The 14480-nt window shown below is 38.7% G+C and overlaps 1 protein-coding gene across 2 annotated transcripts in view; it reads left to right on the forward strand.

Annotated features, from left to right (window-relative positions):
* Positions 1-14480, forward strand: part of adam19a (ADAM metallopeptidase domain 19a) — a 68329-nt gene that overhangs the window by 8491 nt on the left and 45358 nt on the right. For both annotated transcript variants that reach the window (XM_079453376.1, XM_079453377.1), the window contains exons 2-3: positions 723-802; positions 8857-8933. In XM_079453376.1, coding sequence (XP_079309502.1) covers positions 723-802; positions 8857-8933 — 157 coding nt within the window. The remainder of the gene's footprint in view (positions 1-722; positions 803-8856; positions 8934-14480) is intronic.

Consider the following 14480-nt stretch of genomic DNA (forward strand, 5'->3'; position numbering starts at 1 on the left):
TGTGTGCATGACAGCTCTGTCTGATACCCTAAAAGTGCTGGTTCAAGCTGTGAAGGGACGCTTGTGTGGTTTTGTTTTTTTTCCAAAGAAAAAGGGAACGTCAATGAAGAGCAGAGAGAGGAAAAACCCAATGGAATTCTCACACCCCAACCTGTTTATATGAATCGCTAGTTTTACTGATAATGGTCTAGCACACCTAACCAGTTCTGATGTGACAAGCAGTCGTGGATGGTTAGGACACAAAGCTACTTCTGGAGCTCAAAGGGATTTAAATCAAGTAAACGAAAGCTGAGACACATTAAAAGATTTATGGGGACGATTATTCCTCTTAATACAGAGTGATGTAGGGAGATTAATAGTCTGACCCGCTGGCCACTTTGAGCAGTCTCTCTAGAATTGATTTACATAATACCTAGCCGATATTGCCAAACCTTTATTGTATTGTTGCTACACACCCATGTTCAACCTGTATTATTGGATCCCCCCAAAAGATGCTTCGATAAAAACTTAAGTACGCTTAGCACTAATGTTAGTGCCAGTTTTAGCAATGAAGCAGTCTAGCCGACCTAGAGAATTCGTCTAAGATATTGAATATAAAACAAGCTATGATGAAAAATAAATCAAAGATTAGGTGCATCCAAACTACTGGATCAAATTGAGACTGAAATGTCAGTAAACGTCAATTCCCCCTGGTCATTGCTGTGTATGGATTTGTTTTTCAGTGAAGGACAAGGGGCAGAGAGTGACGGCACACTGGACCTCTCACAACACAATACAAGAGGAGTATGGAACGGCATTTAAGGTAACAACGGCTACATGCTTCACATAAAATATTTACCAGTTTATTCATGAATGCTTTATGGTAGGACACTACCCACTAGGGTGACATTTTGGTAGTGTATTAAGGACACATTGTCTTGGTCTTGACTCTTTTCCAAGCACAGGTTAAACTGAGCAAGAATGGATGAAGAAACTCAGGGCAATTTGTAACCACAATTTGACTCATTCGTATGAATTTGTAATGTCTTTTAATACAACTTGCTCACGCGCCCCTGGTGGTTACTTTTAGAGGTGGGATTTCATGTTAATGCTTCACACACAACAACTTAAAAAAAAAGAATTATCACTTTGAGGTCGAGTTGGTGTAGCTTCTTCAGTTTTGTCTTGATTCGAGCACTGTGTCAAAAATGCTTAATGACTATAGATGAGGTGGTCATCCTGGTGTGTGAGGGTAGATGCTGTTTATTTGTTTTTCTTCATAAAGATGGTCAAGCCAGTGTCTTCCGTGCAGGTCCATGGGGTCATTAGGATGATGATGTGGTCCTTTTTGTGGTCGCAGCGGCAGCACTGCTGTTCAGAGGCAGCTCACTGATAAGCACCTTAGGGAGCGTTGTTTGTGTTTTCTGAGTAGTGACTTGCAGGGGAACCGTGCCGGTGCTTTGTGGATTCTTATACAGCAAGGAAGGGCTGGATGCAGAATTTCTTTTTGCTTTTACTGACTGCAGATCGCTTTTGTTAATAAAGATGTCTATTTATCAAAATGGCATTGAAAAACGTGCCTGTCTACTTGGAAATGTACATTACCTTTGGCTTGGTTGAATTCTCAGTGCTCTCTGTTTTCAACCTTAATTGATCTTTCTCACAGTCGTACTCTGGTGTTGTTGTTGTTCTTGTACTGTAATACACACCCACACATGGTTGTGCATTCGTCTCAAACATCCACAGAATTTGATTCTCTGCACCGCGCTCAAAGCCCTGTCGTATTGACATCTGCACTCAGTCTCGATCTTGATGCCCCGCGGACATGTCTAACCTGCTTGGCTGTTGTGAAATGCTGAGACTGTCTGGAAATGTCAAGCCAAATGTCTCCGATCCAATCAAGGTGGTTTGAGAACAAGAATGAACAAACAATAATACACATATTTCCGCACAGAAATATACATGGGTTGTATATTTTTGTAATTTGTCACTTGTCAGTTCTGCTGTTATAACAATTATCTTTGGTAAATCAGAAGTTTAACGCATGCCAGGTTTTGTGCGCGCTATGCGTGTGAAAGTTTGTCGTTCTCTGCATTATTTATATTTGGCTCAACATGGCTACAGCATCTCTTGTCATTGTGGGTCGCACTTGCCATGGCATGACTCTGAGTGGAGACAGATTATATCTGGTTCTGCCACAGGTCCTGACTATTGATGTCGTGGCAACATATTGAAATTTTCAGTACTTCGAGGCTGGGATTGTGTTGTCTGTAGCTGAAATAATCACTTTGCCATAATTCAAAAATCAATCAGTTTTTGGAACCCATAGTGGAAGTGTCAGGAGTCTGTTTATTTTTCTTCATAATGTTCATTCTCGTAATTGCCGCTTTGGGACTTTATATCACCCAACTGCAACTTTATATCTCATATTTGCAATGTTATTTGGACTTTAAATCACACAACAAGGGGCCTTCAAAGACGCTGGTGCCCCGGGGCCCGGCAGAACCGCAATCCATCCTCACACAGGCCATAAGATGCTGGACGTTTGATTGGATTTCTGGCTGTTCTGGTGATGATGTAATGAGTCACAGTGCAGTTTGGAACTTGCCTGAATGCATGTCAGGCGGATGTAATTTTATACGCTGACACAAAGACACACATCCCCAAGGATTGGGGCAGGGGAGCAGGCGGCTTGCCAGAATACAGACAGAGCATATGAGGGAAAAATGTCTCATACTTCTAAAAAAGTCATTCTCGTATTCTTTGTCTGCTTTGAGTATAGTCTGGCTTTTGTCAGTTTTGTTTTCAATGTTCACCTCATTGATTATGTCTAGTAGTGAATTGAATCTATCACAGTCTTCCACTAGATTTTGTATTTTTTTTTAATTGTGACAATTTTTTTACAATATTTTACAATATTTATTTATAAGACAGTCAAATCAGACAACACCAGTGTCTCTTTACATACTTTATTTATATATCAGCTCTGTTGTTGTCTGGTTTGGCTGTAAATAAAGATCGATTATTTATGATGTGGATATTTTCTATTTGGCACTGTAAAAGTGTTCATGATTTTTTTTTATCCTATGCTCAGTTCCGTTTTTAACCAACACGAGTCATGGTTCGTGGCTTATTAAAATAATATTAACTCCATAATGAGTGGTTCATAAACCTCCGAGTGACATTACTTTATAATACAGTACAACTTTTTCTAACACAGAGCTGTTGGAAATTGTTCCTCTTCTTTTTTATTTAATTAAAAAAAGTTTGTATTCATCACTCAATTTAGTTCAGCAGTTTAAGATATTAACATTTTTTATTTAGATGGTATGCGCATCTGAAGGTTTTTTTCTGAAGGTTTTTTACACCTGGTAGGTTCATCAGAATACAAAGACAATGATTGTGTCCAAAGCTAAGATTGGATAAAATCCCATTTAAAAATGTTTTCAATTAATGGATTAATGGCTTTCACCCAAGTGACCCAGAATTCAAAATGTACACTTCAATCAATAATAATATAATATTAAAATTAAAACATGTTTGCAATAAGAAATGTGGAGTCTATATTATCTGTATTCTTTCCGTTAACGGTCCAGTGTGCACATTTTGGGATGATATATTGATAGAAATGCAAGATAATACACATAGCTGTGCCTTCGGAGGTGTATAGAGAGCAAACACAATGAATTATTACCTTAGAATGAGCTATTTCTATCTACATACACCGCGGGTCCCCTTGCATGTAATTTGCCATGTTCATGTTCTGCCAGCCGTCGTGGAGTTAGCGGTTGGTGGCAATTTGCAACCTTGCCTCTAGATTTCACTGACTGGACCTTTAAAAAAATGAATATACAACCCGTGAGCTTCTCAGATCGTTCTAGTCAGAGAATAACAGCAAAATGAGCGAAAGTGCAAGGTTACATGGGAGGATAGCCAAGCGAAAATAAACACGTTTGACACCAGCAATCCTGCAAAGAATTAGATTTGTTTCACTCCACCTCTACATACCTCTTATGTCTCTCTCCGGCTTTCACTCCCAATATTTTTCCTCCTTTTCAGTCTCCACTCCATCACAATGACTTTCCTTTATGTATGTTTTTATTCTGTCCCTGAACTCCCTTTTGTTTCCGGTTTTGCACTCAAAGTGCCAGACTTTCATGACCTCCAGAAGTGAGGCTACTTGGAGTTGAATTGAGTCTGAATTCCCACTTTAAAAAGTAAAGTAGCTGAAGTTGCTAAATTTGCAGCTATGATGGAATAGAGCTCATTTGCTGTCTCTCTCAGAGATGAACTATTTCGGCATTTGGGTCACATACAATAGAGAAAGTGTGTTCCTGGAGGTTAAAAAGAATATATGATTAAGGACAGGTTTAATAGACATTGTGTGTGTGTGTGTGTGTGTGTGTGTGTGTGTGTGTGTGTGTTTAGTCTGCAGGTAGATATGTATTAAAAATATAGTTGTATATGCTGTACTGGTCAATAATGGGATTCGATAAGCCACACATAATAAAACCGTCTGGCACATTCCACATTCTCTAGCTGAAAGTCGTCTTTTGTACGGTTCGGCAAATCTTATAAAAATGAAGTGACGAGTGTGGAATAAAGAGGATTGAATGCACAGACATACGCACATACACTCAACACACAGGCAGCGCACAGGACCCAGCTGAGACATGGCTGGTGTTGATATTTAATCGTATTTCTTCATTCGGTCTTGTTTTGTTGGACGATTGACTCATTTTGGTGATGGGTGGTTGGGCGTTAGGACATCTGGACAAACTATTTTCAGTACATTCGAGTTCTGAGTGATGACATTTAAGTATTGTTATATATATTATAGTCATATTTTGCACCCAAAATGTTTAAAAGAGTCTTAAAATGGTGAAAATGTAAAAATCTTTATTAGATTTAGCAGTTCTTTGTGAGGGAAATTGGAAAAATGTGTAATCTAGCTCTCGTTGTATCCACATGCTTACGTGGAAATTATTGCTGGAGGAATTTTTAAATTGAGTCTTGTTTGAAATCATTTTTTGTCATAGCAGACATTACTTATTACCCAGGTGTGGCTTTTCATTTTTTTGCTTTGAGTAGTCTTCGTGTTTTTACTGCTTTCTGAGCCAAGGCTTGGCTTCCGTGAGTGTATTTATGCTGGTTTGTGTGCACTTCTACGGTGAATGAGACCAATCTAAGGTGTACATCTTTGAATGCCTTATCAAATACATCCTGGTTTTTAATATAAGACAATCAATTTAAATGGTATGGAAATAGATTAATAATTCAAGTTCACATTTAATGAAAGTTATACAACATAAAAACACCAATAAGCAAGTGTTTTTTCTTGTGTAAATCTACACAATTAAATGCAGTCTAAGCCGCAGACATGTTTTAAATTGGCCATGCACAGTTCATTAGATGCCTGGTATATATGGTTGTCTGGTATATATTATCTCATTTGACTTAAAAGCCAGAGCCATATTCTTATTTTAAAGTCTAAACATGTTTTCTGTAGACCTATTTTACATAAACTGCATGCAGAACCAAAACAAATGGTTTGTCTGTGCCGTCTCAGCCAGAGTAACCTGCCGAGTGAACCAGATTTAAATGCTACCGGTCTCTGATAAGTCTAAAATAGAAACGTCTATCCAAATCCAATAATTGCACTTTCAGTGTGTTGTTTTTTTATGTTGCTTTGGGACATCGGGATACGGATAGCTATCGTTTAGTCCAGCTTAATATCCTCGAATTTACACATCCCAGCCTTGTGACTCCTCTCGACATGCACAAAGAATAAGAGAGGAGGGGTCCTAGAGGACAAAGTGTCATACGGAGAACGTGGTAAATTTGATCTGGTGCACACAGCTCCCTTAATGGCCATATTAAATATATTGTCCTCGTGGCTGATTGGCCGCATCTCGAAGCTGTCTGTCTACAAAAAAAGCTGATGACCACGTTTCCAAAGGTCTCGTACGTGTGGCGCAGAGGAGCTGAATAATTTCATCACCTCCATTAGTCAAAAAGTGCCCGGCAAGTTCAAAGGAAAAGGCATGGTAAAAACACACGCTTGCTCAAAAGGATCTTCCTCACAAAGTGGGTTTAAAACCGGGACAATTTATCACATTGAAAAGAGAAAGGATGTAATGTGAAATCACATTGGCTTTGATTCCCCTGGTTGATGTAAACAAGGTTCCTCTGTGGTCTCGGCCTGCTATTATATGCTATCATGTCCCCATCTTTGAAAAATGATGCCATGTTTCAAATACTCCAAGAATATTAACACAAGCAAAGTACAAGTTCTTTGTGAGATGAAGCAGGCCGAGCGTGACAACACTTGATTCAAATCTGAATGTCGGCAGTGTTTTCAAACAACCTCACCTCAGCAAAGGCTTACATTACCTCAGTCCTCGCAGGTCTCATTGCTGCATCCAGAATTCATTATTTGCCTGGAAGACATTGATACAGATCATTACATCATTTGGAAAAGTAATTGCAACCATAAGGAGAGTGCATTAAGAAGCCAAGCTTTATATTGGCTGGATTTAAAGGGATAGTGCACCCCAAAGTATAATCTGCATTCATGGCGACGTGGAGCATCAATTTTAATATGTAACCTGCAGCATGGTTGTATTACGCATGAACATGTTCAGACTAATTTGCATGCTGTGGCACACATTTAAAGCCCAGTATGGTGCGGTCCTTCAGGAAACAACAGGAGTCCGGCATTATCTCTGCGACTGCGGATGCAATCGTGCGCCTGAGTGCCCACCTCTCTGGCTTTGTGTTGCTCTTTCATTTATCAATCAGATGTAATCACGTCAAAAGAGGAACAACCGATTCCCTTGATATAAATATTTAAAGCGAGGTGATGAAAAGTGTCCAAAGGGTCTCGTGTAGTATTAACTTTTTTAAAGGGACGGTTCACCCGGAAAATGTTTGACTGTGTCTCATCAGGAATGCTGTTTACAAATAAGGAGGCACAAATAAAATATGTTTTTAAAGAAGCATTTTTCGGAGGATCTTTTGGCAGAAATGCAATATAATTATGTCTTCGGAGGTGTATAAAGACCTTATATAATGAAGCGTTACGTTTGTATTACCTTAGAATGAGCTATTTCTATCCCTTGCATGGAATTCGCCCATGTTGTTTCTACAGTAAAGCCCTAAATGGAAAACGTTTCCTAAATAGGTTATCTCCTTTGGCAAAGAAGCCAAAACGTGACGACATCTTAATCCTGTGTCAGCCTCTGTAATGCTTCGAAAGGGAGGGGTGGAATGAGCTGTTGGTTGCGATTCACAACCTCAACACTAGATCTATCTCCCCTCTTCTAATGTCTTATTCTCCTGTTGTCCTCTGACTTCCCTTCTCGTTCCATCACCTGTCTCTTTGACAGCGCCACGAAGTTCTCGGGTTGGTAAGTGATTACATGTTCAGGAAGAGTGACCCTCCTCTCCAACTCCCAATTCTTCCATCTCAACCTTTCCCCCATTTGATTTGAGAGATGTGAACTTGACTGAGACCTCCTCGTTCGCTCTCTTTTACCCACGGAGCCAAATTCCCCTCAGCCAGGAATATTTTGACAGATATGAATCTGTAGTCCTCTGGTTTCTAATGCATTACTCAAAAAGGTCCATTTTTGTTTATGTGGGAAATATGCCGTCATCGTTTGACAACCCCACACAGTCCCTAAAAACGGCATTTATACATTACATACATTATTTATTTATATTACAAATTGTGCTGAGTGAGGTTGCTAGGGTGTTCTGCATGGTTGCTAGGGCATTGCATTTACTGTACAGAGCCACCAAAATCTTGTAAGAAAAAATGGGCACTGAAATCGCGAAATCGTTAGAAATTTCATGTTTGCAGAGAAATAATTTGGGCCATTTTCCTCTTCAATACAAAGTTGTTTTTGTGTCCCTTCTAAACAGATACGCACTCACCAAATGACTTTCTCAGAACGCACGAGCAACAAGATATTTCTGAGAAATCACTTGAATCACCCCATTCTTACTTCAGTCCTGTCTGCTTCATTCCCTGTAGGGGTACTGTTTATTCAACATCTCCCTGCGGGTTGTAAAATATCCCATTGATTTTTGTTGCCGCTGGACTTAAATATCTTCCATTTGTATCACAGGACCTTTAATGGCCGAAGGGAGGAGTTCATGTCTACTGATATCTGACTTCTTGGAAGGGGTTTACATGGTAGATCAAAGTCTACTCGTCTACCCGTTTTACCTGCTAGCACAGCTAACTACGGCACATGTAGAGCAAACACAGTCACACATTCTAGATCTGGCCCGTTGGCTTTTAACACGGTGTCTTCCCTTAAACGCTGGTTTACGTGTACAAGTGTCTCAATGAAGCTCATTTTCTGTTTTAAGTAGTGAAATGTTGGCTTATTTCAAAGATCCAGTGTATACAATTTTGCGAATTGCAACCAACGGCTCACTCCACCCCTCCCTTTCAAAGCACTACTGTGGCTGACAAAGCACTAAGATATTGTCACGCTTTCGCATCTTTGCCGAAGGAGATAACATATTTATGAAACGCACTCTGTAGAGCAGTTGATCCTTATAGGGATGCTCTAAAAACAACATGGCTAATGCCATGCAAGGGGACCCGCGGTGTATGTAGATAGAAATAGCTCATTCTAAGGTAATAACAACATAACACCTCTGAAGACATAGTTATGCATATTATATTGCATTTCTGTCAACAGAACCTCAAAAAGAATTATTCTTTAGACCTTTAAGGGATCTGTTGTTTTTATTTTGGAGTGGTTGTGCACAATACATTTGTGCACAGTGCACATTATAAAAAAGAAAATATATTTGTCAGCATGATCATTAATTCTCTTTTGGGGTTTTCTCTCTCATCAGGACCAGTTTCCAGAAAGGGGGGAGATATCGGTCTCAGCCCAGGACTTGAATCTGATTCTTGAAGTTGAACGGAATCGGTAGGTGACCTTTTTGAGGACTGACTTGTGCAGAATATAAATGTATATAATGGTGAATAGTTGAGTGATTTGCAAATTCACATTTTTTATAAATTCAAATTATTTTCGCCCGTCCTGCTTTGACACAAGGAGTCACAGGGTGCAGATTTCATACTGCCCATTTCCTCTGTGATGAAGCTGATGGCTTGGAGTAAATAAAAAGCCTTTATTAAAGATTGCAGCACAGGCATATTAGATTACAGAAGAAAAAAGTTCAATACCTTAATGGACCGCTGAAAGATTTTATTACAAATTGTTATTCAAATTGCTATGCAGTCACTTGTCATTGTTGAATACGTAGTCATTTCAATATTTGGCAGGGAATTCTTTTCACTCAAGCAGCTCTTCATATGCAAGTAGATCCAGATAGTCACTTATAGATACGGATATGAGAAAGAATAATTTAGAACATTTATGGCAGGTAAATTTGATCAATTCATTTGTAATCAAGTGTTATAAATTCTTTTTTGATGCTGCACGAATTATTGGGATTAACAATCTGTGACTGGTAACATAGTTTAACCATTTCAGGAAGAGTGGAATTTAGCTAGTTGGAAGACGACTTGCTGTAAAGGAACAGTTTACCCAAAAATAAGACTTCTGTCACCATTTCCACGCCCTCGAGGTTTTCCAAATCTGTAAAAATGTCTTTGTTCTGATGAACACGGAGAAAGATATTTGGAAGAATGTTTGTAACTTAACAGTTGTCTTAGCCACCATTGGCTACCAGTAGGAGAACAGGTATTTCAATCACCCTCAGAAAATTTGGCCAAATGCTTCATCCTCAGACGTGTTCTGGAAGTCATTGGGGACAGTGACTTTCCCTCCTCAGCAATTTTAGATCCACATCACTGTACTTTGGCAGAGCTGATGTTTATTTTAACAACACATGAACTTCGCATTCCCTTGCAGTCTTGGCTCGTCCAGTTCTCAAAATGTAGGTCAGAAGAATGGACGCACACATACATAAACCCAGAGCGGCCTTACTTGCTGGGTATTGTATATGACTCAAAAGAAGGCTCGAAGCAGTCTGAGAATCTTTTCTTGGGGTTTTGTACGAGACCAAATATTCTCCAAAGCAGGTCAAAGTGAACATAACAAGCAGAAGGGTTTGGGCTAGAGGACTGGTGCAGAATCTAGATCGCATCCTCATTGTAATGGACCCAGGAAATGGAAAATAGCCCAGTGACCATTTAATGAATTAGTTCAATGTATAGATGCAGCTCTTCTTGAAATGGATAAAAATGAGGCGCATAACTTAAGTACATTTGTATAATTGACTCTTCACCTTTCTTGCATCACTTGCAGTGGAGTGCTTTCAATACACAACAGGAAGCTGTGCAAGCAGCTATATCTGAACTGAGAGGTTCTTTTAGAGAGGCAAAGACAAGAGCAAGCTGCTGATGGTAATGTTAGACTAGCTGAGGTCCTTATGCCTGGTTATTACCCCTCCCTAAAGTATATGGCAAAAAATAACAGTCTGAAGGTCGCACTTAGTATAAATTGCATCCGTAACATGGTCTTAAAATAAAGAAAGGAACTGCCTCTGGGTCTGTGCAGAAAGCTTTTCTGATCTGTTTTTGTCACCGTGCACTTGAGTTCATTTTAAAACGTTAAAGAGTTTAACAATAAGGCTGATATTTTGACCTATGACAGCTGGGTTAAAGGTTACATTCTTATGAATGACTCATAACATGACCATAAATACCTTTTGAAACCCCCCAGTACTTTAATTTCAGTTGTTAAAGGTTTATTCTCTATTTAGTATATAGGGATGCTTTTATTGGTCTTCTTGAATAGCTCCATTGTGTATTGCAGACTGCAAGCTCTTATTATATCATATATTTGCAAGTAAGAATAAAAAACAATTGGTTTGCTCGTATTGGATTGGATTCAATTAATTATCATTACACACATACAAGTACAGTGTAACGAAATGAAGTGAGTAGTCATGCAGTTGACTATGGAAATTTACCATGAAAAAAGAGGTTTCATTTGATTTATTTTCATATTTCTTAGCTTGGGTTTAGATTTTTGGTTTGGCATTTTTTATACTCTCTTTAGAGATATGTGTGATGTAAATCAGCAGAATCAGGTGTTGACTGTGTTTAAAATGTACAGAGAGGGTTTAAGGAAGAAGGCGATTCAGTCGAACGACAGGCACTGTCAGACCTCACATTATAACTGAGAAAAACCTGAATGAATATCAATTAAAGCATGGGTCTTCAACCCGAGGTCCGCAGCCCCTGGAACTTTTGTTAAAATTGTAAAGCATGGATGCAGAAATATTTCAACCAATGTTCTCTTTAAGCTGCATACTACGTGCGCGACCGCGCGGACTCACTGAAGCTCCACGCATTGCCATTTTAACCTGCGTGTGGACAAAAACATCCATTCAGGCAGCAGAAGCCATAGAAGAAAGGTTACATCTGCATCATAAAAAACGGCAGGGCCTAAATCAAATAAGTGCCTATGTTTTTCGTTCAAGACTGTAGGTCTCTCTTTCGATAAGTTCAGAGTACGCATGAAAGGATTGCGTGCAAATAAAGTGCATTCTTATATATTTCTGAACTTCTGTTCAAATTTGTTAAAGCTGTAAAGTGCTCATTTGACAGGAAAATTGAAGCTACACCGCTTCTGCATTGTAAACTCTGAAAAAATTATCGTACGTGTTTCAAATCAATGAAACGCACACCGTGCGTGTACTGATGGTGCACGTAAAACAAGTCGCCCAAAAAAATAACGCAGACTTCTTGCATGTCGCTCTCCTCAGTCTGAAATGAAACTCACCACCGAATTATAAAATAGTGGTATGTTCTGCAACACAAAGAAAAGCAGGGGGGGGGAATAATTACAGTTAATAAGAGGGCTTTTACAACAGAATGCATAACATCTGCACTGATTTCTCTCTCATCCAGAGACAACGTCTACCTCCACTAGAATAATCTTTGTGCCATTAACCAGGGCCAGTCCTCTCTTGAAGCCCTAATAAAAACTAAGGTTCAGGAAAAGTAAATGTTTAACTGTCCATGAAAATGTATGATGCCAATCCCATAAAATAATCAAGCTATCTATATTAACAATAAAAATATTACACAGACGTGTCGAATAGAAGCCAGGACAGGATTTGTACACTATTTATATATACATATATAAAATGTTTATATGTATTCACGTTAAATTAGAACATTGAATAACAGCTCTATAAGCTAAAATGTAGTCTCTGTAAAAACCACTTCCTTTGCTAAAACAACAGATGTGTGCAGGAAGCTGGTTTGAGGGGTGTGTAACTGTGCAGCTTGGTTGGCGGAATATGAAACCTTATCTGCCACTAAAGATCCACCAAAACCCATGATGTGTGACCTGCAAACCGTTGGAGCTGTTATAGGTGTGAAATCATAGGTTTTAGGTTCGGCTCACAAAGATGAACACACCTCATATTTATGTATGGTGTAGGTGATTAATTGTATGCATTTAATGCAGTTTTTGGTTTCAACGCAATATAGAATATACTGTACATGTACATATCATTATATATATTGCTGTGAGTGTTATGCACACAAATTGCCAAATTCGTTCTCAATTAAATAATCAATTTTTTATTTTATCATTGCAGCTTTTATGTAAATATCACTAAATTAACGTGTTAAATAGACTTCATTTTAATTCCATTTTTATTGCATTGCAGTGAATTATGCAGCAGTTTGTCTTTTAACATTTGGTATTTTAAGCTACTCTGGTGATTATGTTAATCATCTCATTTGGTATTGTTGAAGGTGACATTGTGGAGTAGGCTTCTTTTAAGGTCAAGTGGTTTGAAAAAGGTTGTTTTTGCCTGGGAACTTCACAGGCGTTTAAAGTCTGTTGCAGAGGGAGTCGAGAGGGAGGGTAGAGATGCTGGCGTACCAGAGGTGAAGGAGATTAATAGAGTTTATATAATATTAGAGAGAGAGAGAGAGAGAGAGAGAGAGAGAGAGAGAAGCGGGAGGGGAGTGGTTAGAGAGAGAAAAAGTATTGGAGAGGTTTAAATGGTTTGATGGTGTGAAGGAGACTGGATAAAGGAGGGAGAACAAGTGGGCTTTAGGGCATGGAGAGCAATGATAAGGAGAAATAGGGGAGAGATGGTTGAGAAAAATGATGGAGAGAAAACACGAAGGGTCCGAACAGGTGGTTGAGCGTTAAGATCCCGTGGCAGCTGAACTCCCAGGAGCTTGACCTCATATCCTATCAGAGCTGAAGTGACCTACATATTTTAATAGGAATTTTTAATGTATTCACTCCAGAGGATATCATATTTTTTTTTAATTTGAGGAAAGTGAAACACATGTTCGGGATTAAGACAGCAGCTGTCTGTATAATTCAATCATCACTCAACAAGGCACAACAAGTTAACATGAATTCACTTATATGAAAATTGTTCAATGAACCTTTTTCACATTTCCGGGTTTCTTAGCAGCGGAAGTCGTAATAGTTGGGTAGATTTCTCTAGCGTTGAATAGGAGACTACCACAAATATATTTTGTTCATTCTCATTTGCTCAAATTGCAGAAGAAAAACTAAACAATAGTGTTTTCACTACTTTTAACAAGATAAGAAATAGAGAGAATCTGATAACGGCAGTCAAAAGAGAGAGCGATGTCAAATTTACCATGACTTCCATAGATGCTGTATAAGAAACACCCTCGCATTAGCGTTAACAATTTTTCTGTAATTTGATACAAAGTATATTGTTATTAACATTCATACATTTAAAAAGAAATTGTAACATAGTAACATAATAGTGAGTAACATCTCGTAAGGACGTACAGTAACATTTTGTACAAATGAGTCACTGAGCTAAATTGTGCATGATGGGACTATGCATTTATAAGCAGTGGTAACGGTCGCATGCCTGCGTGACACAAGTCTGATTCACACTGATTCTGTTGTCAGACTCGGCCCTGCAGCCTCATCTGCAGAAGGCTTGTTTTGTTCTCTCTTGACAAGCAGCCAGTGTTTGTGTAATCTGCTTTCTCATGCATCCTGAAACCTTCCCTCTTCAGCCTACATTGAACATATCCCTGAGAGTGATGAATCCATATATATATATATATAAATATATATATATACTTTATATATCTGGTGGAAATAATAGTTTTGAGGAAACAAGTGAAACATATTTGACCCAGATGTTGGAATTAAAACTCTAGATTCCCTCTTGTTTTAATAAACAGCTGTGTTGGATTTAGTCTGCCAAAGTCCCCTAATATCTTTTAAAGGCACAGCGATTCCAAACTCATGGAGTCTGTGTTAAGCATTTTGTTCAACATTCAGTCCATTTGGTTATTTTGTGAGGTTGTGTTCTCCACAGTATACAACTGCGCAAAAAATATAAAAACTTTTTAAATCAGGATTTCTAGATGTATTGTGGCCATTCAAGTCCAGTGCCTGTCGAATTTTTACAAAAGCAAACACTGGGAGTGACAAAGTCATCCAACAGCAAGACTGACACAAGACACATAAAAACTC

Source organism: Barbatula barbatula (genome assembly GCF_947034865.1).
Source record: "Barbatula barbatula genome assembly, chromosome: 1".
Taxonomy (NCBI): domain Eukaryota; kingdom Metazoa; phylum Chordata; class Actinopteri; order Cypriniformes; family Nemacheilidae; genus Barbatula; species Barbatula barbatula.